The following is a 23,572-nucleotide window of genomic DNA, read 5'->3' as shown; positions in this document are numbered from 1 at the left end:
CAGTCCCACTGAGAAGGCCCAGAGCTGGGCTTGGAGCTGTGGCTGTATCTGGGCCAGGCCCGGCCTCAGGCTTCAGCCCTGGAATTTGGCTTCCTTCGCCCTTTGTCTCCCTTAAAGCAGCAGCTAAACAAGGGAGAGGGGAGTCCGAATGCAAAGGGGCCAGGTCCTTGGCACAGCTCCAGCAAAGTGAACCGCTGCCGGGCAGCATCAGCTGGCCCAGAGGGGGATTCTTGGGGCTCATTGAGCGTTTAAGGCCGGGAAGGACCGTTTGATCATCTGAGCTCCTGGACAGCACAGTTTGGAGAATGCCTCCCGGTGACCCCTGCCTTGAGCCAAGGAACTTCCAGCGGGGCACTGATGGCTTCCTTTGGCACTCGCCGGGTTACCCTGGTGCCCAAGGCCAAGAGCAGAGAGGAAGGGCTGGCTGTGGGCCTGTGGGTGCCCAGGGACCCCGCCAGGGCTGCTTGGCTCCCTTGTGCCCCATCTCCGTCTGACATGTGCGGCTTCTGCCCAGCTAAGCGGCCTCCAGGCCGAGTGTGGGAAGGAGGAGGGTTGGGCTCCTTCATGACTCTCAGTCCCAGGCCCCCCTCTTGAGCTCAGCCCCCCCCATCCTCCCAGCACTGGGACACCTTGGGATCAAGGGAGGGTGGGTCTGCTGCTTAGAGTAAGGACTCCTGGGTTCTCTCCCCAGCTTTGGAAGGGGAATGAGGTCCAGTGATCAGAGCAGGGGGCCGGGAGCCAGGACTCCTGGGTTCTCTCTCCAGCTCTGGGAGGGTGGTGGGGTCCAGTGGTCAGAGCAGGGGGCTGGGAGCCAGGACTCCTGGGTTCTCTCTCCAGCTCTGGGAGGGGAGTGGGGTCCAGTGGTCAGAGCAAGGGGCTGGGAGCCAGGACTCCTGGGTTCTCTCCCCAGCTCTGGGAGGGGTGCTGGGATCCAGGACTCCTGGGTTCATTGGGTGATCGTGGGTGATTCACTCACCCTCTACTTTCTCCCTCCCCACCATGGGTCTGGTGCTGGTTCCCCCAGCAAGTTGCCAGTCTCAGCGCTCAAGACACCCCCCCCTCGTAAAGCGGGCTGGGGGCAGGGCGGGATTTCCTCAGCCTGGCCTTCAGGACCCAGCGGTCTGGGGTCGGGAGCGGGGACAAAGGGACGGAGGCGGGCGGGAGCCTGGGGCCAGGGCAGGGGGCGCGGGCCTGGCTCCAGAGACCCCTCCCCCGGCCTCTGGCTCCCAGCCGGGCCCTGCCACCTTAAGCGATCCGGGCTGCTCCACCTTAAGGGCTGGCGCCGTGGCTAAGCCCAGCCCGGTGCTTGCGGCGGGCGCCGGGGCCGGGGGCTGGCGCAGGAGCGGGACCCGGCGCGGCTCATACGGGCGAGGCGAGGCCGGACCAGCGGGAGCGTCTCCAGCACCCGCCCCGCGCAGCAGGCAGAGACCGAGCAGGATCCCCACGGCCCCCCCCGTGCCAGCCCAGCGCCCCACGGCACTGCGCCCCGCGGCACTGTGCCCCCCAACACCCCACGGCCCTGCGCCCCACGGCCCCCCCAGTGCCAGCCCAGCGCCCCACGGCACTGTGCCCCCCAACACCCACGGCCCTGCGCCCCACGGCCCCCCCAGTGCCAGCCCAGCACCCCCCGGCACTGCGCCCCACGGCACTGTGCCCCCCAACACCCCACGGCCCTGCGCCCCACGGCCCCCCCGGTGCCAGCCCAGCGCCCCACGGCCCTGCGCCCCCCAACTCAGCGCCCAGCATGGCCGAGCCCAGCACCGAATGCAGCATCAAGGTGCTGTGCCGATTCCGGCCCCTGAACCAGGCGGAGATCCTGCGGGGGGACAAATTCATCCCCCTCTTCCAAGGGGACGACAGCGTCATGCTCGGGGTAAGTGCCCCCCCCCGCCGGTGCGCCCCCCCCCAACTTCCCTCCCCCCGCTGCGGCATCGGCCCCGGGCGGCCCGGGCGGGAGGAAGGGGGCCCCCGTGCCCAGCACACAAAAAGCTGGGGAGTTGTGGGGGGTCCCCCCAGCCTCCCCAAAGCTCTGTCAGCCCGAACTCTGCGGCTGTCAGGAAGGGGGGGCAAGGGGGTGGCAGGTGGTGGTGGGGGGTGTATTGCGGATCCTCCATCCCAGCGGAGGCAATTGGGTGTGGCCAGCAGGGCTGGGGATTTGGCTACTGGTGCATGACCCATAGAAAATAGGAATCGCTGGCTTCCACCCCCCCCCCCGGGATGGGGACCCCCCCTTGCATCCAGCCCCTCCAGCTGACTCATCCCCCCCCTTCTGTCCATCTGTCTGTCCCTAGCCCGCAAAGCGGCTGCCTCACCCCTCCTCGACCTTGCGAGGGTGACAGGTGAAAGCCCCACCCTGCTGGACAGGCCTGCAGCCCCGCGATGATGCCAGCTTGCCCCGGTGCCCCTGCGGGGCTGGCAGAGCCGGGGGGAGGGGGGCAAATGGTGCAAGTCGTGTAGGGGGTGCAGGTTGTTTGCTTCATAGTGTCCATGCCCCTGCTGCGTTCTGTCCGCAGCTGCCCACCTGGCTGGGTGGTCAGGGAGCCTGGGATCCCGGCCTCCATAGGCCAGGCGAGGGCAGAGCAGGGCCCCAGGTCCCGGGGTGGGGTTGTCAAAATCTGCCCCTTGGTTTAGCCAAGAGTGAGGGTCGTGCTTAGCCCGGGCTGCCTCAGCAGGGTCTGATATTGGGACGGGTGTTACAGACGCTCCAGCTGAGATGGGGGGGGGTCATCACACTGGGGCAGACCCTAACCGAGATCAGGGGCCTGCCCCTGTCAGACCGGGCACTGCAGGGACAGAGTGAGAGACAGTCCCTGCCTCCCAGAGCTCCCAGGCTAAGTAGACAAGAGGTTGAAAGGGAAACTGAGTCACCGAGCAGGGGAGGGGAACCCAAGGGCAGGGGCAGAGCTGGGGTTAGAGGCCAGCTGTCCTGCATCCCAGTTGGGTGCTCTAGCCATTAGACAACGCTGCCTCCCATAGCCTGTGTCCCCCAGTCTGGCTCTTTCACCCCCCCCCCCCCCCCCGCTGTCTGACCAGAGCTGGGGGGCGTCTGTGCTGAGCGAAGGCAGGCTCCTGCACTTTTCTCCTCCCGGCATAAAGGCCCTTTCCTGTCCATCCACGCGCCCAGCAGCGATGCCACCCGCCGGCGTGTGGCTCTGTCAGCCCCGCAGCGCCTCCCCTCCATTGTGCCCGGCTCCAGACAACAACAGGATGGTCCTTCCCCTCCCCCCATTTCCTGCTCTCCTTCCCGTCTGAGGCTGGGGAACGCGGTGGCGGTGGAACCCACTGGAGTCCACGGAGTCCCCTTGGCGGGGGCCTCGCTGCCAGCTGGGGAGGGGAAGCTCTCTGGTCAGGGATTAGGCTGCGGCTCCCAGATTAAGGAGCTTGGCTGGTGACTGCCCTGCAGCAGCTGGTCCTGCAGCTGGTCCCGAATCCCCCCTCTCGCTGCGGGGTCACAGGCTCCCACTGGGCTTAGGGCCCCCGGGGGGTTTGCATGGGGCCTGAGGTGGGAGAGGGGGGTGAGGCAAGGCCGAATGGTTCAGGGAGGCCACCTGCAGGGCAGGAGGCTCTCACGCCTGCAGGTACAAGATTGTGGGGCAGGGGAGCAGAGGGACGAGGGGTTTGCGACTGGGATTGGCACAAGAGCCCAAGGGCGGTTGAGTACCCTACTGCGTAGCCATTACACAGCCCCCGTCACCGGAGTGTCTGAGCCTGCCAGTCTGGAGGGGCTTTATCCTCAGCAGCTCATGCGCCGGCCCTCGCAGGTGACCCTACAATAACAAACCTAGTCATTTTGGGTGACCCTACAATAACAAGCCAAGGCTTCTGGAAGACCCTACAAAAACAAAGTGGCTCTCACAATAACAACCCAGCCGTTTTGGGTGACCGTACAAAAACAACCCAGCCCATGTGGGTAACCATATCATAACAACCCAGCCCTCATGGCAAAAAGCCAGCCCCTGCAGGTGACCCTACAATAATAGGCCAGTGCCGGTACACAGTGCAGGGGGCTGAGTGGATTCATTATTATGTGTTGAGCCCTGGCCAGGTGCATGATGGGAGTCAGTCCCAGGTTGGCAGCCCCCCAATGTCCTGGCAGGTTTGGGTGCCCCCTAGAGGATGTATACGGGACTAGCTGCTTCAGGCTGGTGCTGAAGGTCACAGGTTCTAGTCCCGGTCCCTCCGGAGGGCTGCAGGGTAGGAGAGGGGTCTGTGGCTTGCGGCCCAGGTGTGGGCAGTTTGCAGAACCCTAGCACGGACTGGGTGATCTGGGAGCTGCCAGCACCCGCCTGGGGTGAACCTTTCTCTGGCTTGTTCTGGTTCCCGAGCTGCTGGCTTGTGAGAGCCCTGGGCATCTGGAGCCCTAGCCAGAGGTGACAGGAGCTGGGCGTGGGCTGTGTCTCCCTGTGGGCCCCAGCTCTGGCATCGGGGCTGCAGGTGGACCAATGAGTGGCACAAATACTCTGCCCCCCCTGGATGGCACTGCTGGCATAAGGGGTTTCTTAGCCAAGCAGGGAGGGATGGGGGTTGGGCTCTGGGGGGCCTGAGTGATGGAGGAACAGGGCCGCGGGCTAGACTGGGTGTTTGGAGAGGGCTCCTTGGTGGGGGCGGGTACGTCTCAGCTCTGTCTGTGCGGCATTCCAAGGACACAAGTGGGATGAGTTTGCTGGGCCTTGGCCAAGTTCCCCATTCAGGCACGTCACCGCTTCCCCTCTGGGCTTGGCTTCGTTGGCATCTCTGCCCTGGAGTGAGCCAGACTGTGGGAGAAGGGGGCATTGGCAGGGGAGCTCAGGGCTGGGCTAACAGGGGCTGCGGGTCAGGAGTGAGGGGTACCAGCAGAGCTGGGGGGAGCCCAGGGCTGGGCTGACAGGGGCTGTGGGTCAGGAGTGAGGGGCACCAGCAGAGCTGGGGGGAGCCCAGGGCTGGGCTGACAGGGGCTGTGGGTCAGGAGTGAGGGGCACCAGCAGAGCTGGGGAGCAGCTGGCATGGCACCTACCCAGCTCTGTGCCTGGCTCCTGTATCAATAATGTCCCGTGTCTCTCTTGAACTGGGGGTGGGATCTGGCCCCTCCAAGAAGTCGGTCGGTCCCCAAACTCCTCCTCCGGGGCATCCCAACCCTGCCTCCCACGCCATGTGGGGAGCTGCCGTCCTGTCTTGGCAGAGCTGGGCCTAGGCCGGGACGTCTCCAGCACCTGGACAGCTCCCGACGCCTGCCTGGCCTCCTGCCTCCGCCTCCAGTGAGGGAGGTGGACTGGAGCCTGTCTGAGGCCTGTGTCCCATGCAGAACAGGGTGAGGGTGGGTACAAGCCTCACTCAGGAGGCCAAGACCCCCCCCATGCTGCCTCATCCCTCCTCCCCACATGGTACTTGTGGGGGGGTCCCTCTGGCCTGGGAGGGGTGAGCTCATTCCTATTGAATGTTGCCAACCCCCCAGCCCCCTCCCGCTGGCGCCCTGCCAGTCCCCCCCCCCCAGGTTAACCATGCTGCAGGGAGGGGCTGTCTTGGCTCCGGGTAATGGGCTGGGGCTGGGGGGGGGGTTGGATGGGGGAGCAGATGGTCTCCCTCCCAGGGGGTGTCGATCCGCTGTCCCACACCCCATTCCTCCTGCTGGGTCTGGAGCTTCATTCCCCCCCAGCACCCAGGAGGCTCTACCGGGTGGGGGCATCCCTGAGCCCCTGGCTGTGACCCCTCCCACCATGTTCTGCTCTGGCAGGACGCCCTGACTCTGGTGCTCCCAGCCTGGCGGGAGCCCCCAGCCCCCAGCGGTGGGCACAGGCTCGGGGCAGCAAGCCAGGAAACAAGACTTCCTGCTGGGCCTGGCAGTGGGAGAAGGGAGGAGGGGGTGCTCTATCTCTGTGTGTTGGCACCAGTCTCACCCCCTCAGTGCCGGGCGGGGGCTCGGCCTGGGGGCCCGCGGGGTGAACTCTCTGGCAGGGGGTGGAGGGTCTCTGCCTGGGGACTGACCCACTCCATTTGCTTCCCCCCAGGGCAAGCCCTACGTCTTCGACCGCGTCTTCCCCCCCAACACCACCCAGGAGCAGGTGTACCATGCCTGCGCCATGCAGATCGTCAAGGGTGAGCCGGGGAGGGGCAGGGGGAGAGACTGGAGTTTAGCAGTGTGGGGGGGGCAGATCCAGGCTGCAGAGGGCGGTGCAGGGTGAGGAGGGGCTGGGGGGCAGTGGGAGTGAGGATGGGGTGGGTGTGGGGGGGAAGGGGAGTGGGGGAGTAAAGGGTGGGGGAGGAGGGGGGGCAGGGGAGAAGAGGGGAAGGTGTGGGGGGAGGGTGCCCTCGCTTACCCCCGTCTCTTGTAGATGTGCTGGCCGGGTACAACGGCACCATCTTTGCCTACGGGCAGACGTCGTCGGGGAAGACCCACACCATGGAGGTGAGACAGGCGGGGCAGGGTGATGCCCCCCTGGGGCGAGGAGCTGGTGCTGGGGGGTGGGGGGGCTCAGTTAGCCCCTTGGCCTCCCCTAAAAGCTGCCGGGAGAGAGGGTTCTGGAGGAGGGCCCCCTCCCCGGGGAGACTGGACCCCACGGCTGATCCCCCCTCCTTGCTCCCAGGGGAAGCTGCACGACCCCCAGCTGATGGGCATCATCCCGCGCATCGCCCGTGACATCTTCAACCACATCTACGCCATGGATGAGAACCTGGAGTTCCACATCAAGGTCAGGGGGCCTCTGGGGTCCGGGCTGGCGGGGGCTCTGGAGTGAGAGCTGTGGAGGGGGTCCAGGGGGGGCTCTGGGGTGGGAGCTGTGGGGGAGGGGGTTCGGGGGGCTCTGGGGTGGGAGCTGTGGGGGAGGGGGTTCGGGGGGCTCTGTGGTGGGAGTCATGGGGGATCAGAGCCATGGGGGGGCTCTGGAGTCAGAGCTGTGGGCAGGGGGTCCTCTGGGATTGGTGCTGATGGGAGACTCAGGGGATTTGAAGAGAGCCTCAGATTGGGGTGAGGGGAAGCACTGGGGATCTTTGGGGTGGAAGAGGATGGGGAGGTTTATGGGGGCCTGAGGGAGCTGCCGGTGGTGATCCTGGGGGTCCCTATGGGCTCATCTCCCCCCACCCCCCAGTCTGTGCTCACGTGGCTCCGTCTCACTCTTTCCCAGGTTTCTTACTTTGAAATTTACCTGGACAAAATCCGGGACCTGCTGGATGGTGAGTGATGCCCCCAGGAGAGTGGGGAGGGGGGCACAGATGGGGTCGCTGAGGGGGTCGGGGGTGTGTGCAGAGGTGGCTGGTATTTCTCTTCCTGAGTGGCTGAGCTGGGAGAGCAGGCCAGGGGGTGCTATTGGGGGTCCTGTGTGATCCCCCCAGCCCCTGCTGCCCCCAACTCCTGGGTCCCCCTTCCCGATCCCCCAGCCCCTGCTGCCCCCCACCTTCAAGGGCCCCTCCCTGATCCCCCACCCCGGGCCATCCCCCCGCCATTCCAGCTCAGCTTTTTCTTTCCCCAGTGACCAAGACCAACCTGTCGGTGCATGAGGACAAGAACCGGGTTCCCTACGTCAAGGTGAGGGGGGAGGGGTCCCCTCGTGTGGGGGGGGCTGTGGAGGTGGGGGGGAAGGGACCTAGAGGGTTGGAAGAGAATCACCTGCTGCATGAGAGGAAGTGGAAGGGGGCTGTGGGGAGCAGAGCAGAGGACCCCTGTGGAGGCTGTGGGGTAGGGTGAAGAGCCCCCAGTATGAGATGGGGGGCCTGAGGAGGAGCTGGGGGGGTGCCTTGAGGGTGGGGGTTGGGGGCGAGGAGCCCCTTATGTGAAGCGGTGGGGGTGGGGGACTGGGGGGGTGACGGCCCCCCTGTGTGAGGCTTCCAGGGAGGGCCACCCTGAGGGATGCTGTGGGGTGGGGGGGTAAGGATGCCCCCCCACCTGAGGCTGACCCCCTCCACCCCCCCGCAGGGCTGCACAGAGCGCTTTGTCTCCAGCCCGGAGGAGATCCTGGACGTGATCGACGAGGGCAAATCCAACCGCCATGTGGCTGTCACCAGTGAGCAGCTGGGGCACCAGCCTGGGGGGTGGCCTGGGGTCACCATCAGCCCTGGCCCCCAGGAGTCGGGGGGCTGGGCGAGCGGATGGGAGCTGGGGCCCTGCTGACTCAGGGCTGGGCAATGGCACATGGTGCCCGGGGTGGGGGCTCTGTGCCCGGGGGGGCTGGTGCCAGCAGGTCTCCCACCCCTGCGTCTCCCCCCAGACATGAACGAGCACAGCTCCCGCAGCCACAGCATCTTCCTCATCAACATCAAGCAGGAGAACATGGAGACGGAGCAGAAGCTCAGTGGAAAGCTCTACCTGGTGGACCTGGCTGGCAGCGAGAAGGTGCCAGGGACGGGGGGGCATGCAGAGTGTCTGGGGGTGGGCAGGGCTGGGACCCCTCTCCCCTGCACGAGTCCTCCAGAGGCACCGCCCCACCCTGCTTTGGGGTCTCTGCCCGGACGGCTGGGTCCCTGGGGAGAAGGCCCTGCTCCCACGGGGCTCCTGGCTCATCCCTGCAGCTGAGACCCCTTTCAGAGGGCAATGCCCTGCAGTGGGTTGGGAGTCCCCCCTCCACCCCAGTAACCAACACCCGCTCTGCCGGCAGGTCAGCAAGACGGGGGCCGAAGGGGCCGTGCTGGACGAGGCCAAGAACATCAACAAGTCGCTGTCTGCCCTGGGCAACGTCATCTCGGCCCTGGCTGAGGGAACGGTGAGAGACGCCCCCCCAGGCTCCTTGGTGGGGGGGGAATCCCCCTGTCCCCCACCCCAGAGCTGGAGTTCAGGGTCTCCCTCTCGCTCCAACCCTGACAGGCTCCTGCGCCTTCTCCTCACCTCCTCTGGAGGACCTGAGCCTGGCTACCTCCTGAGCCCTGGGCACTTCTCTTCCTCCCAGGGCACCCATCCCCTCCGTGCCCCAGGGTGCCCCTCCCATAGCCCTCCTCTGCCCTGGGCATCCCTCCCCCCGGGCACCTGTCCCACCCCCACCAGCCCTTCTGTGCCCCAGGGTGCCCCTCTCACCCCAGGGCACCCCTTCCATAGCCCTCCTCTGCCCTGGGCATCCCTCCCCCATAGCCCCTCTGTGCCCCAGGGTGCCCCTTCCACCCCAGGGCACCCCTCTCATAGCCCTGGGCATTTCTCCCGCCTAGGGCACCCGTCCCCCCCAGTCCCTCTGTGCCCCAGGGTGCCCCTTCCACCCAGGGTGTCCCTCCTATAGCCTTCCTCTGCCCTGGGCATCCATCCCCCATAAGGCACCCATCCCAGCCCCTCTGTGCCCCAGGGTGCCCCTCCCGTAGCCCTCCTCTGCCCTGGGAACCCCTCCCCCCGGGCACCCGTCCCACCCGCACCAGCCCCTCCGTGCCCCAGGGTGCCCCTCCCATAGCCCTCCTCTGCCCTGGGCATCCCTCCCCCCGGGCTCCCGTCCCACCCCCACCAGCCCCTCTGTGCACCAAGGCACCCCTCCCCCTGGGCACCCATCTCTCCCCCCCCCAGCCCCTCTGTGCCCCAGGGTGCCCCTCCCATTCCAGGACACCCCTCCCATAACCTCCTCTCTGTGCCCCTCCCACCTGCCCCAAGTGCCCCCATGATGTTCCGGGGTGACCCAGGGTTTCAGGGGCGACTCACTCCCACCTGGTCACAGCCTGAGAGTGCCCTGGCTGTACCCGCCGGGGGAGACCCGCCCAGGCCCTGCCGGCCGCTGGTGGCCCACATGCTCGGCTGTGGGCTCTGCGAGCCCCCCTTGCCCTCTGCAGGCTGGCGAGTCCCCCAGCCACAGGGAGTGCCCGGGTCTGCTGGGCAGTCACCCACCAGGGTCAGAAACCAGTTACAGACCCATCCCGCTTTGTCCCAGTGCCACCCTAACTCCCCGCCCGCGCCCCTTGCAGAAGAGCTACGTGCCCTATCGGGACAGCAAGATGACACGGATCCTGCAGGACTCGCTGGGCGGGAACTGCCGCACGACCATGTTCATCTGCTGCTCGCCCTCCAGCTACAACGACGCCGAGACCAAGTCCACCCTCATGTTCGGCCAACGGTACCAGAACAACGTCTGTGGCGCTGCCCGTCTGCTACCCTGGGGGTCCCTCTCCCTCTGGTGCCAGCTGGCACCCATCTGCTACTCTGGGGGTCCCCCCTCCTGGTGCCAGCTGATGGCCACCTGCTACCCTGGGGGGTCTCCCTGCTCGCTGGGCCCGCAGGCCCCCTCCCTGTGGGGCTGCCCACCCGCTACCCCTGGTGCAACTCCCCCACCCTCCTGTGTGTGTGCTGGACTCTGGCACTGTGAATCCCCCTGGGGAGGGGCTGGGAGCAACAGGCTGGATTCCCACCCCCACCCCACCGCAGCTGGTCACAGTCATACCCGACCCGGAAGGGAGCCTGGAGTGGCCCTAAATCCTCTCAGGAGCTGCCAGGGCAGGAGCCGGGAGAGGCTGAGGGCTGGTCTGGGGTTGCTTGGTTCCCTATGTTGGGGTGTCCCGGATCCAGGGGGTGGGCAGAGCCGAGGTGGGGGGAGAACCAAGGGGGGTGCTAGGAGGAGTTCAGGGAGAACCACAGCTGGAGAGATCATTGTGGCTTGGGGATCGACCCCGGGGGGCTCTGGCCCAGAGAGGCAGTGCTGGCAAATGGAGAGTCGGGGGTGGGGTTGGAGAGTGGGGCTGGTTCGTGGGCCCGTGTGAAAGGGGCCTCACCCCCATCTCCCGCCTCCCCTCCAGGGCCAAGACCATCAAGAACACGGCATCGGTGAACCTGGAGCTGACGGCCGAGCAGTGGAAGAAGAAGTATGAGAAGGAGAAGGAGAAGAACAAGACGCTGAAGGAGACGATCGGGAAGCTGGAGGCAGAGCTGAGCCGCTGGAGGAACGGTGAGGCCAGGCCGGGGGACCCAGGCATCCGGGTGGGAAGGGGAGCTCACCCTGTCCTGTGGGGAAAAAGCTTTGCTCTCCAGGGCTGAGTTTCTGGCCATCCCCGGGGGCCGGTGGAGGGGTCCCTGTTGTCCCTGTTTTGGCTTCAGGGAATTACCCTGCGCCCCCCATACTCCCCCCCAGGGGAGAACGTGCCGGAGACGGAGCAGCTGAGCGAGGAGGAGAAGCCGGCGCCCGACACCTGTGACGAGACGCCCGTCAACGACAACGCCTCATCCATCGTCATCCGCATCTCCGAGGAGGAACGGCACAAGTACGAGGAGGAGATCCGCAAACTGTACAAGCAGCTGGACGACAAGGTCAGCCAGGATGCTGCCCCCCGCAGTGCCCACTGCCCCCCCCAGTGCCTGCTGCCCCTCCCATTTGCCCCCTATTACTGTGGCCAGCCCCCTCCATTCCTGCAGCCCCAGGAGATGTCAGTGCACACACAGACCTCTGGGTGCACTATGCCCCCCCCGGGCTCCCACCCCAGGCTTACCAAGACCCCCCCCCACCCCAAACCTGCCAGCCAGTACAGGCCAGAGAGCCTTCCTGCCTGACACCTCATGTTTCCAGCCCCATCTCTGTCCTCTGAGCCCAGGGGTGCCGTGCAGCAGATCGGAGGGCGCCCGTGGGGCAGAGGGCTCTGACCCTCCTCCCATCTCTTCCTTCCCCCCCAGGACGATGAGATCAACCAGCAGAGCCAGCTGATGGAGAAGCTCTCGCAGCAGATGCTGGAACAGGAGGAGGTGAGAGGCCAGGAGGCCCCAGGCTGGGGCGGAGAGAGGGGGCTGGACCCCAGGGGAGCCCCCTCTTCTCCTGGGGGGGCGCTTGCCTGGGGCTCCCTGCCTGACCAGCTGTGCCCACCCCCCCCCAGCTGCTGGTGTCGACGCGTGGGGACAACGAGAAGGTGCAGCGGGAGCTGGGCCGGCTGCAGGCGGAGAACGACTCGGCCAAGGAGGAGGTGCGCGAGGTGCTGCAGGCGCTGGAGGAGCTGGCCCTCAACTATGACCAGAAGGTGCAGGAGGCGGAGGAGAAGGGGCAGCAGAACCAGCTGCTGGTGGACGAGCTGTCCCAGAAAGTGGTGAGCGGGCGGCGCTGGAGGGGGGCTGGGGGCGGGGGTGGTGCTGATCTGGGGCTCACCCAGACTGGGCTCTGAGCGGCTCCCCCCTCCCCACCCCAGAGCACCCTGCTGGCCCTAGAGACGGAGCTGCAGCGGCTGCAAGAGTTCGGTGCCCACCAGCGCAAGCGCGTGGCCGAGGTCCTCAACGGGCTCATGAAGGATCTGAGCGAATTCAGCGTCATCGTGGGGAACGGGGAGATCAAGCTGGTGAGGGGGGGCAGGGAGGGGGTGGGGTGGAAGGAAGGGAGGCGAATGGAGGAGGGGGCAGAGGGTGGCTCTCAGCGGGGTGGGGGAAGTGGGGCGGGATGGGGATGTGGGCAGGGGGTGGTTCTCAGCGTGGTGGGGGACGGGGTGGGGGAAGGGGACCGGGGGCAGCTCTCAGCAGGGTGGGGATGGGGGCAGGGGGCGGGGTGGGGATCGGGGTGGGGGAAGGGGGCGGCTCTCAGCTCCCTGCCCCCCCAGCCGGTGGAGATCAGCGGGGCCATCGAGGAAGAATTCACGGTCGCCCGGCTCTACATCAGTAAGATCAAAGCGGAGGTGAAGGGGGGTGGTGAAGCGATGCCGCCAGCTGGAGGCGCTGCAGGTCGAGTGCCAGCGGAAGATGGCCGTGACGGGCCGGGAGCTGGCCGCCTGCCAGCTGCTCATCTCCCAGGTGAGGGGCGGGAGCCGCGGGACGGCAGAATGGGGGTGGTGCCGTGCTGGGGGTTGTGGGTAGGGCCTGTGGGCTGGCTCCTGGGCTGGGGCCGGGTGTGTTGGGGATGGGGGGCCGGGGCCGGGTGGGATGGGGCTGTGGGTAGATGTGATGGGGCCGGGTGGGATGGGGATGGGGGGCTGAGGGCGGGTGGGATTGGGATGGGGCCATGGGTGGAGGTGATGGGGCCATGGGGCTGGGGCCAGATGCAATGGGGGTGGGGCTGTGGGGCTGAGGGTGGGTGGGATTGGGATGGGGCCATGGGTGGATGTGATGGGGCCGTGGGGCTGGGGGCAAATGCAGTGGGGCTGGGGCCGTGGGGCTGCCCGCAGGCTCAGCCCCCCCTCCCCGCAGCACGAGGCCAAGATCCGGTCGCTGAGCGAGTACATGCACAGCGTGGAGTTGAAGAAGCGTCAGCTAGAGGAGTCGTACGACGCCCTGAGCGAGGAGCTGGCCAAGCTGCAGGCCCAAGGTGCGTGTGGGGGTCCTGCCCCTCCTGGGCGGGGGGCTGTGGGGCGGGGAGCCAGGGTCCCCTAACCCTCTGCTGCTGGCCCTGCAGAGACCGTGCACGAGGCAGCCCGGAAGGACCAGGAGCAGGACCTGATCCAGGACGCCGACGAGGTCAAGGTGTGTGGGGGCGGGCAGAGCCGGAGCTCTCTGGGGGGAGGCTCTGTGCCCTTTGCTGGGGGGATGGCAGGGGGTCTCTGTGCCGGGGGAGGGGCTCTCTTCCTCCCACCTGCCTTTGCCCCTCATCCTTCCCCACTCACCAGAGGACCAGAATATTGGAGGGGGGGCAGGGCGGTGAGAAATCTGGGGCCCTAGGATGTGGGTGATGGGGAGCCCAGTGGGGGGAAATCTAGGGCCTGTTTGGTGGGGTGGGGGCAGCGAGCTTGGCTAGGCAGTCTAGGACCCCCAGGCAGGTGGCCCAGTGTGGGGGATGTGGGGCCCCAAGGGCAGGAGGGGGGATCCAGTGTGGGGGATATGGGGTCCCAAGGGCAAGAGGGGGGGCCTGGCGGAGGGGGATGTGGGGAGCCCGGTGGGGTGGTCTGGGCCCCCGGGGGTGGGTTGGGGGGATGTAGGGCCCTGTCTCTAACCGTGGCCCTTGTTTTGCAGAGGGCCCTGGAGCTGCAGCTGGAGGGGCACCGGGAAGCCCACCACAAGCACCTGGCCCGGCTGCGTGATGAGATCAACGAGAAGCAGAAGGTCATCGATGAGCTGAAGGAGTGAGTGACGCCCCGGCCTGCAGACACCCTGCAGGGGGAGCGGGGGGCTGTCCCGGATGGGGCAGGGGCTCAGGATCAAGGGGGGGCTGGATGGTGACTGCGCCTGTCTCTGTTCCGCTGCAGCCTGAACCAGAAGCTGCAGCTGGAGCTGGAGCAGCTCCGGGCCGACTACGAGAAACTCAAGAACGAGGAGCAGGAGAAAACCATCAAACTGCAGGAGCTGACGTGAGGCCCCCCCCCAACTCGCTGCAGCCCCCTTCCCCCAGTCCTGGGGCTGAGATTCCAGCCCACGTGCAGCCAATTCAGCCCCCCCAGTCCCAGGACCGGCTCCAACCCCAGGGGGGAATGTGGGGCCTGACCCCCGTCTCCTCTGCCCTCCCCCAGATTTCTGTACGAGCGCCACGAGCAGTCGAAGCAGGATCTCAAGGGGCTGGAAGAGACTGTCGTAAGTATCGGGGAGCTCCCCAAAGCGGGGGGCGGGGGTGGGGGGGGAACCTGACCTGACCTCAGCTCCGTCTGTCTGTCTCTGCCCCAGGCCCGGGAACTCCAGACCCTCCACAACCTGCGCAAGCTTTTTGTTCAAGACGTCACGACTCGAGTCAAGAAAGTGAGTGGAGTCCAGCCTGAGCCCTGCGCCCGGCCCTGCCCCCCGAGCCGGTGCCAGGCCCCCCGGCCCCAGTCCTGCCCTGCCTCTGTCCCTCAAGCCGGTGCAAGGACCCCCATCCACACTACAGCCCTGCCCCAACCTTCCTGGGCCGGTGCCAGTCCTGGCGTCCCCAGCCCTGTGCCCCGCTGAGCTGGTGCCAGCCCCCTCCCCGAACTCTCCCCTGCCAGTTTCACCATGTGTCCATGCTTCACCCCGGTGCCCCCCTCCCTGTGCCCCTCAGAGCGCAGAGATGGAACCCGAGGACAGTGGGGGGGCCCATTCTCAGAAGCAGAAGATTTCCTTTCTTGAGAACAACCTGGAGCAGCTTACAAAGGTTCACAAACAGGTAGGCGGGGGCCAAGCGCCTGGGTTGGGGGACAGCTGGAGCAGGAGTGGGGGGCTGGAACGAAGCCAGCGTGGAGGGGTGGGGAGGGCTCAGCTGGAACTGGCTGGGGTGGGGGGCGCTCTCTGTGAGCAGGGTGCCAGAGGGACATGCCCCCTGCCCTGGGGGTACACTCTCTGTGCCGCTGCCTGGCACCAGGCAAGCCCATTGGGGGGCTGGAGGGAGGTCACAGGACCCCACCTCGTCATTGGCATCGTCTGTTTTTATTTTCTGATCCATGTGTGTTGTGCACTGCTCACAAACCTCCATGCCCATCCTGAGCCCCCTTCCCCTGCTGCTCAGCTTGGGCTGACCCCTGCAGTCCATGCCCCCCCCAGACAGTGCTGCCAGTGCCCTGACCCCACCAGCCCCTGGCTGGGTCTGACCCCAGCTAGCGCCGTCTGCAGCCACCTCCTCTGGGGCACCCCCCACCCTGGGGCCTTAGGGCTGAGAACGCCAGACTCATCACCACCTGTCGTGCATTCTGGGTGGAGGAGCTGCTCCCGGAGGGGGCACCCCGCTGAGGAGATCAGGCAACGCTCCCCGCCTTGTTCCTCTATGAGAGGCCCCCTTCCCGGTGGTGGGGGGCAGGGGGGCTGTCTGGGCCGGCTGGCACTGGGGTGTACGGGAGCGGATCCTGGGGAGTGCATGCCCAGCTCCTAGAGCGGGGAGCACGAATGTGGGCTTTGGACGTGTTTTCCCCCCCCCCAGCTCTGCCTTGACTCCCATCCCTGTCAGCCCCCGCCTAGGCCTCTGCCTCCCCCACATCCCGTCTGGCCCTGCCCAGCCCTCTCCTCCCCCCCAGCCCGACTTGTGTCCGTCTCCATCCATTCTCAATGTCTCTCCAGCTCCCCCTCCCGTGGTGCCTTGGCGTCCAGTCCCCCTGCATCCCTGCGCTGGGGGGGGCGGCATATCTCCCCATTGTGGCGGAGAGGGTGTCAGGCTGCTGCCGCACAGCAGGGGCCACCTTCCTGGTCCCCTGTGTCCCTGGGGGGCGGGGGGAGTAGCACAGCGCCATAGGGGAGGGGGTGCAGCCACTTGCCCAGGCTGAGCATAACCTGGCCCTGCCCACGGAGCCCTCCCCAGTCTCCTGCCCGCTGCTGCTGGGCACCCGGGCCGATGCCCTGGGGCCCGTGGGAGACAGATGGGGTGTGGGGCTGCCCCCAGGTGCCGCGCTGTGTTGAGTCACTGCTCTGTGTCCCCTTTCGCTGCCTCTCCCTAGCTGGATCTCTGGGTCTCCAAGGTACCGTACCCCCCCCCTCCCGCCTGCTCCCTCGCCGGGCAGGCAGGGCTGGGCCGGGCAGGAAATGTTTGCAGAGCTCACTTGAGGGTTCAGACGTGGCACCTCCCTCCCTCCCGAAAACCTCCCCTCCCCTAGCCGCAGTCAGGACAGTCTCTCCATGCCAGGGACAGGGCCTGCCAGGAGCTGGGCACTTTCCCTCCCCTGACAGCATCCCTGAGTGCTGCTTTCTCCCTGTTCCCCTGGAGGCAGGGGGCTGGGGCAGCACCCAGGATGGGCCATGCAGGATAGGGAGGGTCTGTGCCCCCTCCCCATGGGCACCCCTCAGGCAGGCCGGGTTGGGGCCTCACAATGGAGCGAGATAAATAGTCGTGTCTGCCAGGGGTCTGTTCCGGGCCCCGTCCTATTCAACAGATTCATAACTGATCTGGAAAAAGGGGTAGACACGGAGGTGGGAAAATTTGTAGCTGATACAAAACTACTCACGATAGTTAAGTCCCAGGCAGACTGCGAAGGGCCACAAAGGGATCTCGCAAAACTGGGTGACTGGGCAGCAAAATGGAGGATGAAATTCAATGCTGATAAATGCAAAGTAATCCCAACTGTACATATAAAAGGATGGAGTCTCAATTAGCGGTTACCACTCAGGAAAGATCGTGGAGTCGCTGTGGAGAGTTCTCTGAAAACATCCACTCAATGTGCAGCGGCAGGTCAAAAAAGCGAACAGAATATTGGGAATCGTTAAGAAAGGGACAGATAAGACAGAAAATATCATGTTGCCTCTATATAAATCTGTGGTAACGCCCACATCTTGAATGCTGCGTGCAGATGTGGTCGCCCATCTCAAAACAGATATCTTGGAATTGGAAAAGGTTCAGAAAAGGGCAACAAAAATGATTAGGGGTTTGGAACGGCTGCTGTGTGAGGACAGATTAATTAGACTGGGACTTTTCAGCTTGGAAAAGAGATGGCTGAGGGAGGGATATGATAGAGGTCTATAAAATCATGACCGGTGTGGAGAAAGTAAATAAGGAAGTGTTATTTACCCCTTCCCATAAACACAAGAACTAGGGGCCACCAAATAAAATTAATAGGCTGCAGGTTTAAAACAGACAAAAGGAAGTATTTCTTCACATAATACACAGTCAACCTGTGGAACTCCTTGCCACAGGATGTTGTGAAGACCAAGACTATAACAGGGTTCAATAAAGAACTAGAGAAGTTCCTGGAGGACAGGTCCATCAACAGCTATTAGCCAGGCTGGGCAGGGATGGTGTCCCTAGCTTCTGTTTGCCAGCAGCTGGGAATGGGCGACAGGGGATGGATCACATGATGATTCCCTGATCTGTTCATTCCCTCTGGGGCACCTGGTATTGGCCACTGTCGGCAGACAGGACACTGGGCTGGATGGACCTTTGCTCTGACCCAGTCTGGCCGCTCTTATGTTCTCTGCTGCGTGATCTCAAACACTTTCCTGCCCGCCCCTCGCCCGCGGCGGCTGTGCCAGACGGCGACTGTCTCTCTCCATTCCGCTGCAGCTTGCCTCCCGCTTCCACGCTCCCCTCTGCCACGCGCTCGGCTTCTGCTCTCCTGCACCACTGCCGCCTGCATGCCACACGCCTGGCGGCATGGCCTGCTGGGGGCTTGTGCCTGGCAGAGCTGGGGGGGGGCGTGAGGTCGGCCTGGAGACGGTAGGTACCTGCCCCCCACCTCCCTGTGGGCCCCCTGGCTCTCCAGCCTTTCAGCCAATGTGTGCCCTGCGCCATGCAGCCTTGAGCCTGGCTCCACATGGGGAGGGGCAAGGAAAGGGGCATGAATTTGGCCAAGTCTCTGTGGGCACAGGAGAGAGAGCACCAATGGGGAGGCGCCCCATGCCTCTAGACAGGGGGCATGACCCCCATTCCCTTCCCCATGCTGGCCCCCCTTGCTGAAGGGGTCCCGACCTCAACACGCTAGCAGGGCTGAGAGAAGGAGGGCAGGTTGCTGGAGACCCTGGCCCTCTACAAGGCCCCCTCCCTAGGGCCATCGGTCACGGCTCCCACTGCCTTCTGCGTGGGAAACCCAGTTCCCCACCGCTCCCCAGTGCAAGTGATGTAGCACGAGATGAATTGATCTGTGGAACTGCCTGCCTCAGGAGGGTGCTGAGCCTGAGAGCTTAGGGGGCTTCAGAGCTAGGAGCAGGGGGTGCATGAGCACATCCCAGAGATGGAGTGAGAGAGGCTTCAAACCCTCCAGCCCCAAATTGATGGGGTGGGGGTCTCCCTCCAGGGGAGGTGACCCCTCTAGCCTGCTTCTAGGGGGTGCTGGCTCCTTTCCCTGAAGCAGGCCACTGGCCCTGGGGCAGAGGGGCAGGAGACGAGTTGAGATGTGCTGTGGCTCCCTGCATAGGGCGAGGTGGGAGCCGACTGCTTCCCGGGATGTGGGGGGGAAGGACTCAGGGCGGGGGGTCTCGTCTCACCTCCGCCGACACCCCCTCGTCTCTCCGGCGCCCCCAGCTGGTTCGTGACAATGCAGATCTGCGCTGTGAGCTTCCTAAGCTGGAGAAGCGGCTTCGGGCTACGGCTGAGAGAGTTAAGGCCCTGGAGGGTGCACTGAGGGAGGCCAAGGAGGGGGCCATGAAGGACAAGCGGCGCTACCAGCAGGAGGTGGATCGCATCAAGGAGGCCGTGCGCTACAAGAACTCCAGCAAGCGCGCCCACTCGGCGCAGATCGGTGAGCGCCCACCCGGGCTCAGTGGGGTCCCTGCCCGCTTTCCATGCAGATGGGGGCAGGCCTTGGTGACTCCTAGGGCATGAGGGATGGGCACTGGCAGACCCTCGAGCCAGCATGGTGTAACCCCCGTTCTCTGGGGGACATGCGCTCCCCCCAGCCGGCCCGTCTCAACGCCACATCTGCACTGGGGGGGTCCCAGGGGCTGCGGGGTTCCCAGGGGCCGTGATTCAATGGAGGTTTCTTCCTTTCAGCCAAGCCGGTGCGGCCGGGGCACTACCCGGCCTCGCCCACCAACCCCTACGGCGCCCGCAACTCCGACTGCGTCAGCTACACCAACAGCCTCTTCCAGAACTACCAGGCGGCCTACGGGCAGGGCTCTGCCCCAGACGCCTAGTGAGTGCTGGGGATGGGGGGACGGGGAACCCCCGCTGCGGGGGCAGCCACGCATGTGCCCAACCCCCCCCCCCCGGCATACTCTGCCTCAGCCCGGCCAAGTGCCTTATCGGGTGCCGGTTACAGAGGATCTAGGCTGTGAGCCTGGCATGGATCCCAACCCGTAGCGGGGGTGGGCACTACCAGCCCTTGAGGCAGGGATCCTCCATTCGTCACCCCTGGTACGTGTGGGGCCTGGGGCTGCCGGTCCCTGGGCCATGGCCCCCCCGCGAGTGGCTGTCCGTGCTGCGGTTCTGACAGCTCCGTCTCTCTGGGTCTCCCCTTGCTCAGTTTTGCCAACTCCTCGTCTTGCAGCGGCACAGGCTCCTCCAGCGGCCCCCTGGCCCCCTACGAGAAGCTGAGCGTGGATAACGGTGAGAGGGGCCCAGCCTGCATGGGGGTGGGGGGCACTGGGGGCAGGGGAGAAGGGCAATCCTGATGGGGGAGCCGGGAGCTTGGAGCCTTTGAATGCGTCGGCTTCAGCTGGGCGGGGCGGCTGGGTGGAGGCTGAGGCTGGGGTGGGATGGGGCTGGAGGTGGCCAACTGCTGGGGACCAGAACCTGCAGCCCATCAGAGATCCCTGATAGCCAGGGCCCATCCTGGGAGAACATCCCAGGGCCCCTACCCTCAGGGGACCCCTCTATGGGGCTGGCTGCCAGGATGATGGGGGGGCCAGGCCTCCCCCTGACTCTGCACTTTCCTTTCCATGTCTGCCGGGCTGTAGGGAACGTCACAGACATCAACGATAACAGGTAAGGCCAGGGGCCCCCGTGGTGGGGCTGGGGCCTGGCTCAGGGAGTGGCCAGCAACCCACATGGCGAGGTTGGAACCGGGCATCCCCCAGCGAAGGGGCATCACAGGGAGGGCATCGTCCACACCCCAGACAGCCCTGGGTTCAGGCCGTTTGCCCCAGGGTTGGAGCAGCCAGGCCCTGGCCTGGGGAGGGGGTTGGCACTGGGGGGAGGGAGGAAAGGGGCCTCCCGGGGCACAGCTGGGGGCAGAGCTAAGCCCTCTCTCTGCCCGCAGAAGTGAGCTGCCCTGCAGCTGCCAGGCTGATGAACAAGCTAAGCTGTTCCCCCTCCACCAGGAGACGGCAGCCAGCTAATAGCGCAGCTGGTGAGTGCCCCACCCTGCCGGGTAACGCCTGGACCTGCACCCCCCGCCCGGCCGGGTACCGCCTCGCCCTGCAGGCTTCTGCCCCTGCACCCCCTCACCCGGGCGGGTACTGCCTGGACCTGCACCCCCAGCCCAGCCGGGTACCGCCTCGCCCTGCAGGCCTCTGCTCCTGCACCCCCTTACCCGGCCGGGTACTGCCTGGACCTGCACCCCCAGCCCGGCCGGGTACCGCCTCGCCCTGCAGGCCTCTGCCTCTGCACCCCCTCACCCGGCCGGGTACCGCCCTGCCCCATGGGCCTCTGCCCCTGCACCCCCCTACCTGGCTGGGTACTGCCCTGCCTCATGGGCCTCTGCCTCTGTACCCCCTCACCCGGCCGGGTACTGCCTGGACCTGCACCCTCCGCCCGGCCGGGTACCGCCTCGCCCTGCAGGCCTCTGCCTCTGTACCCCCTCACCCGGCCGGGTACTGCCCTGCCCCATGGGCCTCTGCCCCTGCCCTCCCGCCCTGCTGGGTACCAGCCCTCAGGCCTCTGCCCCTGCACCCACCACCCGGCTGGGTACCGCTCTGCCCCATGGGCCTCTGCCATGTACCCCCCACCCAGCTGGGTACCACCCTGCCCCATGGGCCTCTGCCCCTGCACCCTCCACCCGACCGGGTACCACCCTGCCCCATGGGATCTGCCCCTGCCCTGCTGGGTACTGGCCCTCAGGCCTCTGCCCCTGCACCCCCCCACCCAGCCGGATAATGTCCTGCCCCATGGGCCTCTGCCTCTGCCCTCCCGCCCTGCTGGGTACCGGCCCACGGGTCTCTGCCCCTGCACCCCCAACCCGACTGGGTAACGCCCTGCCCCATGGGCCTCTGCTCCTGCCCTCCCACCCTGCTGGGTACTGGCTCATGGGCCTCTGCTCCTGCATCCCCACCCCTTAGCCCTGCCCTGCGAGGTATCAGCCCATGGGCCTCTGCTCCTGCCCCACCAGCCCTGCCGGGTACTACCCTGCGGGCCTCTGCCCCTGCACCCCCTGCCCTGCCCTGCCAGGTACTGCCCCATGGGCCTCTGCCCCTATCCCCATTAGGGATTCCCTGCTGTCTGCATCCTCCCAGGGGAATCCCCCCATTGCACCTGCCCTCCGCCCCCTGCCGTAGCAGTGTTGCTGCCCCCCAAAGACTTTCAGTATCGCATGCACCACCTTCCCACAGCATCACGCTGGCACTGCCCCGCCAGCCCCACGATATCGTGCCTGCATCCCTGGGTGCATTCCCCTCCTGTCTCCCGCACTAACCCTCCCCCCTTGTGTGTTGCCCTGGGGGTCCTACCATGAAAACTGCTGGGGGGTTGCCCCTCCTCCTCCTGCCTCCCACGTCAAGCCGGCCTTCCCCAGCACCCCGTTAGCGGGCAGGGCGGGACCCCTGCCCGGCATAGTGCTGGTGGGTGAGCAAGGCTCAGCCCGGGGCAGGTCCTTGCCGCCTGGGGTGGCCTGAGATCTCACCCCCCTCCCTTCTTCTCTTGTAGTTTCTAACTGGGCTGGAGGCCTCTGCTCAGCATGCTGCTCTCTGGCTTCCCGGGGCCTCTCTACTAACCCCCGTCTGTCCGTCCGTCCGTCCGCGTGTCTGCCTGTCCTGCTCTCTCGTCTCCTGTGTCGTTCCCCAGCTGCTGCATTCGCTGTCTCGCGCTCTCTCTCTGTCCTTGCAAGCTCTTTGGTGTCATAGCTTGCCCGTCGGGCCTGGGGCTGGCGTTCCAGCCGGGCTCGGCATAGGAGCTGGCGCGGTGGCACCTCCGGCCCGGCCCAACCCACCTTGATTTTAAAATGCCTTAAGCAGACGCCACGAGGAATGTCCGGCATTGAACCCAGGCCCGGGACAAGCCCCTCTGCACCCTGCAGAGAGGGGGTATTAGCCATTTCACCCCACACCCCATCATCCGCCTCCCAGCCCTGGGCTCCCAGAGCCCGTGGCACCACCAGGCGCTGCCCTTCCCCCTGCTATACCGGGACCTGCTGAGGCAGAGGGGCGCCCTACACGTAACCAGCAGTAGGGCTGCCTGGCCAGGCCCTGGGAGCCTGCTTTCTCGTCTCAAGGGGTGAGCGGCCCCCTGGTTCCCAGCCTGCCGTCCCGCTGGGGTGGAAGGGGCCCCGCAGCGCATGCAGGTCAGTGCCTCAGGCTCTTTCCTCTGTCCCTGTTCCCCCCAAGCTCGCCCAGCTGCCAGCACTGCCCCGGCCCAGCCTGGCATCTGGACTTGGGGCTGCAGCGGCTAGCGAGTGGCCGGCCGTCCCTTGCACCTGTAGCCGTGCTGGGGAGACAGCTGCTCAGCCCAGGCCGAGTCCCCAGCCTCACCCAGCGTCAGACTAACCCCAGAGAGCCGTGTCCCCAGCACAACCACTGGGGGGCCGGCTTAGCTCTCGTTCCCAGAGTGGGGTTGGTCCTGGGCAGGGCAGAGGTGCCTGTGCTGGCGCTCGGGGCTGCACTCTGCATCCTGCCCCCAGGAGGAGTCCCACCCCCCCGGCACTGCCTGAGCTGGACCCCTTTTTGCCCCAGGATCCTGTCTCCTCCTTAGCCTCGCTCCCCAGGCTACTGTTCCCGGGGTGTGTGTGCGCCCCAATCGTCTCCTCTGGGTGCCTTCCAGCTCAAGGTGGGCTCCCCTCAGAGCTGGCAGGTGGAGGGCTTTGGGGGCAGAGCCGCTGTGCTAGGAAATGGGGGGACACTGCCGTGGTTGTGAAATCTGCCTGGGGGCTTTGCCCCTCCTCCTCGATGCCCATTATACAGCTTAGCCTACGGGGGCCGGGCATCCTGCCCGGTGCTGTTCTGGACAAACCGAAGCTGCTAAACCCACCTTGGTGTCTTTTCTTTTTCCTGGGCCGGCAGGCAGCCGCCTCTAGCTTGTGTGTGTGTCCCCCAACCTCCCGTCGCCACGGCCGCTACACCCAGAGCAGAGCAGGCCGGGGGGACCCTTGGCCCAACGCTGGGGTCACTGCCCCACTCCTGTGAGGCGGGAACACGCAGGCCCCACCCACTCCCCCTCTGCTCACATCACACCAAAATGTTGCATGTTGGAGTAAAAAGTGTTTATTTAAGAAAATCAATAAAGAGATGAGAATGAGCAAGCAGCCTGGTGTTTGGGGACTGGGGGAGAGCACGGACATGGGACAGGAGAAAGAA

The 23,572-nt window shown here is 65.9% G+C and overlaps 1 protein-coding gene across 1 annotated transcript; it reads left to right on the top strand.

The window, feature by feature from the left end:
* The first annotated feature begins 1,674 nt into the window (after window positions 1-1,674).
* KIF5A (kinesin family member 5A) lies at window positions 1,675-23,513 on the top strand. The gene is given in 30 exon segments (XM_030554600.1): window positions 1,675-1,873; window positions 5,985-6,072; window positions 6,309-6,382; window positions 6,561-6,665; window positions 7,098-7,146; window positions 7,443-7,498; window positions 7,886-7,973; window positions 8,178-8,302; window positions 8,565-8,669; window positions 9,841-9,989; window positions 10,666-10,814; window positions 10,998-11,173; window positions 11,534-11,602; window positions 11,731-11,937; window positions 12,037-12,183; window positions 12,439-12,519; window positions 12,521-12,628; window positions 13,022-13,139; window positions 13,227-13,294; window positions 13,781-13,890; window positions 14,014-14,115; window positions 14,275-14,335; window positions 14,426-14,497; window positions 14,778-14,882; window positions 18,654-18,870; window positions 19,122-19,263; window positions 19,594-19,676; window positions 20,027-20,054; window positions 20,329-20,418; window positions 21,930-23,513. Coding segments are annotated over 29 exon segments (3,090 nt in total). The 5' UTR covers window positions 1,675-1,744; the 3' UTR covers window positions 20,408-20,418; window positions 21,930-23,513.
* Window positions 23,514-23,572: the final 59 nt, after the last annotated feature.

This window comes from Gopherus evgoodei, chromosome 3 (assembly GCF_007399415.2).
Source record: "Gopherus evgoodei ecotype Sinaloan lineage chromosome 3, rGopEvg1_v1.p, whole genome shotgun sequence".
NCBI classification, from domain to species: Eukaryota; Metazoa; Chordata; order Testudines; family Testudinidae; genus Gopherus; species Gopherus evgoodei.
This window is presented reverse-complemented; position numbering and strand designations above follow the sequence as displayed.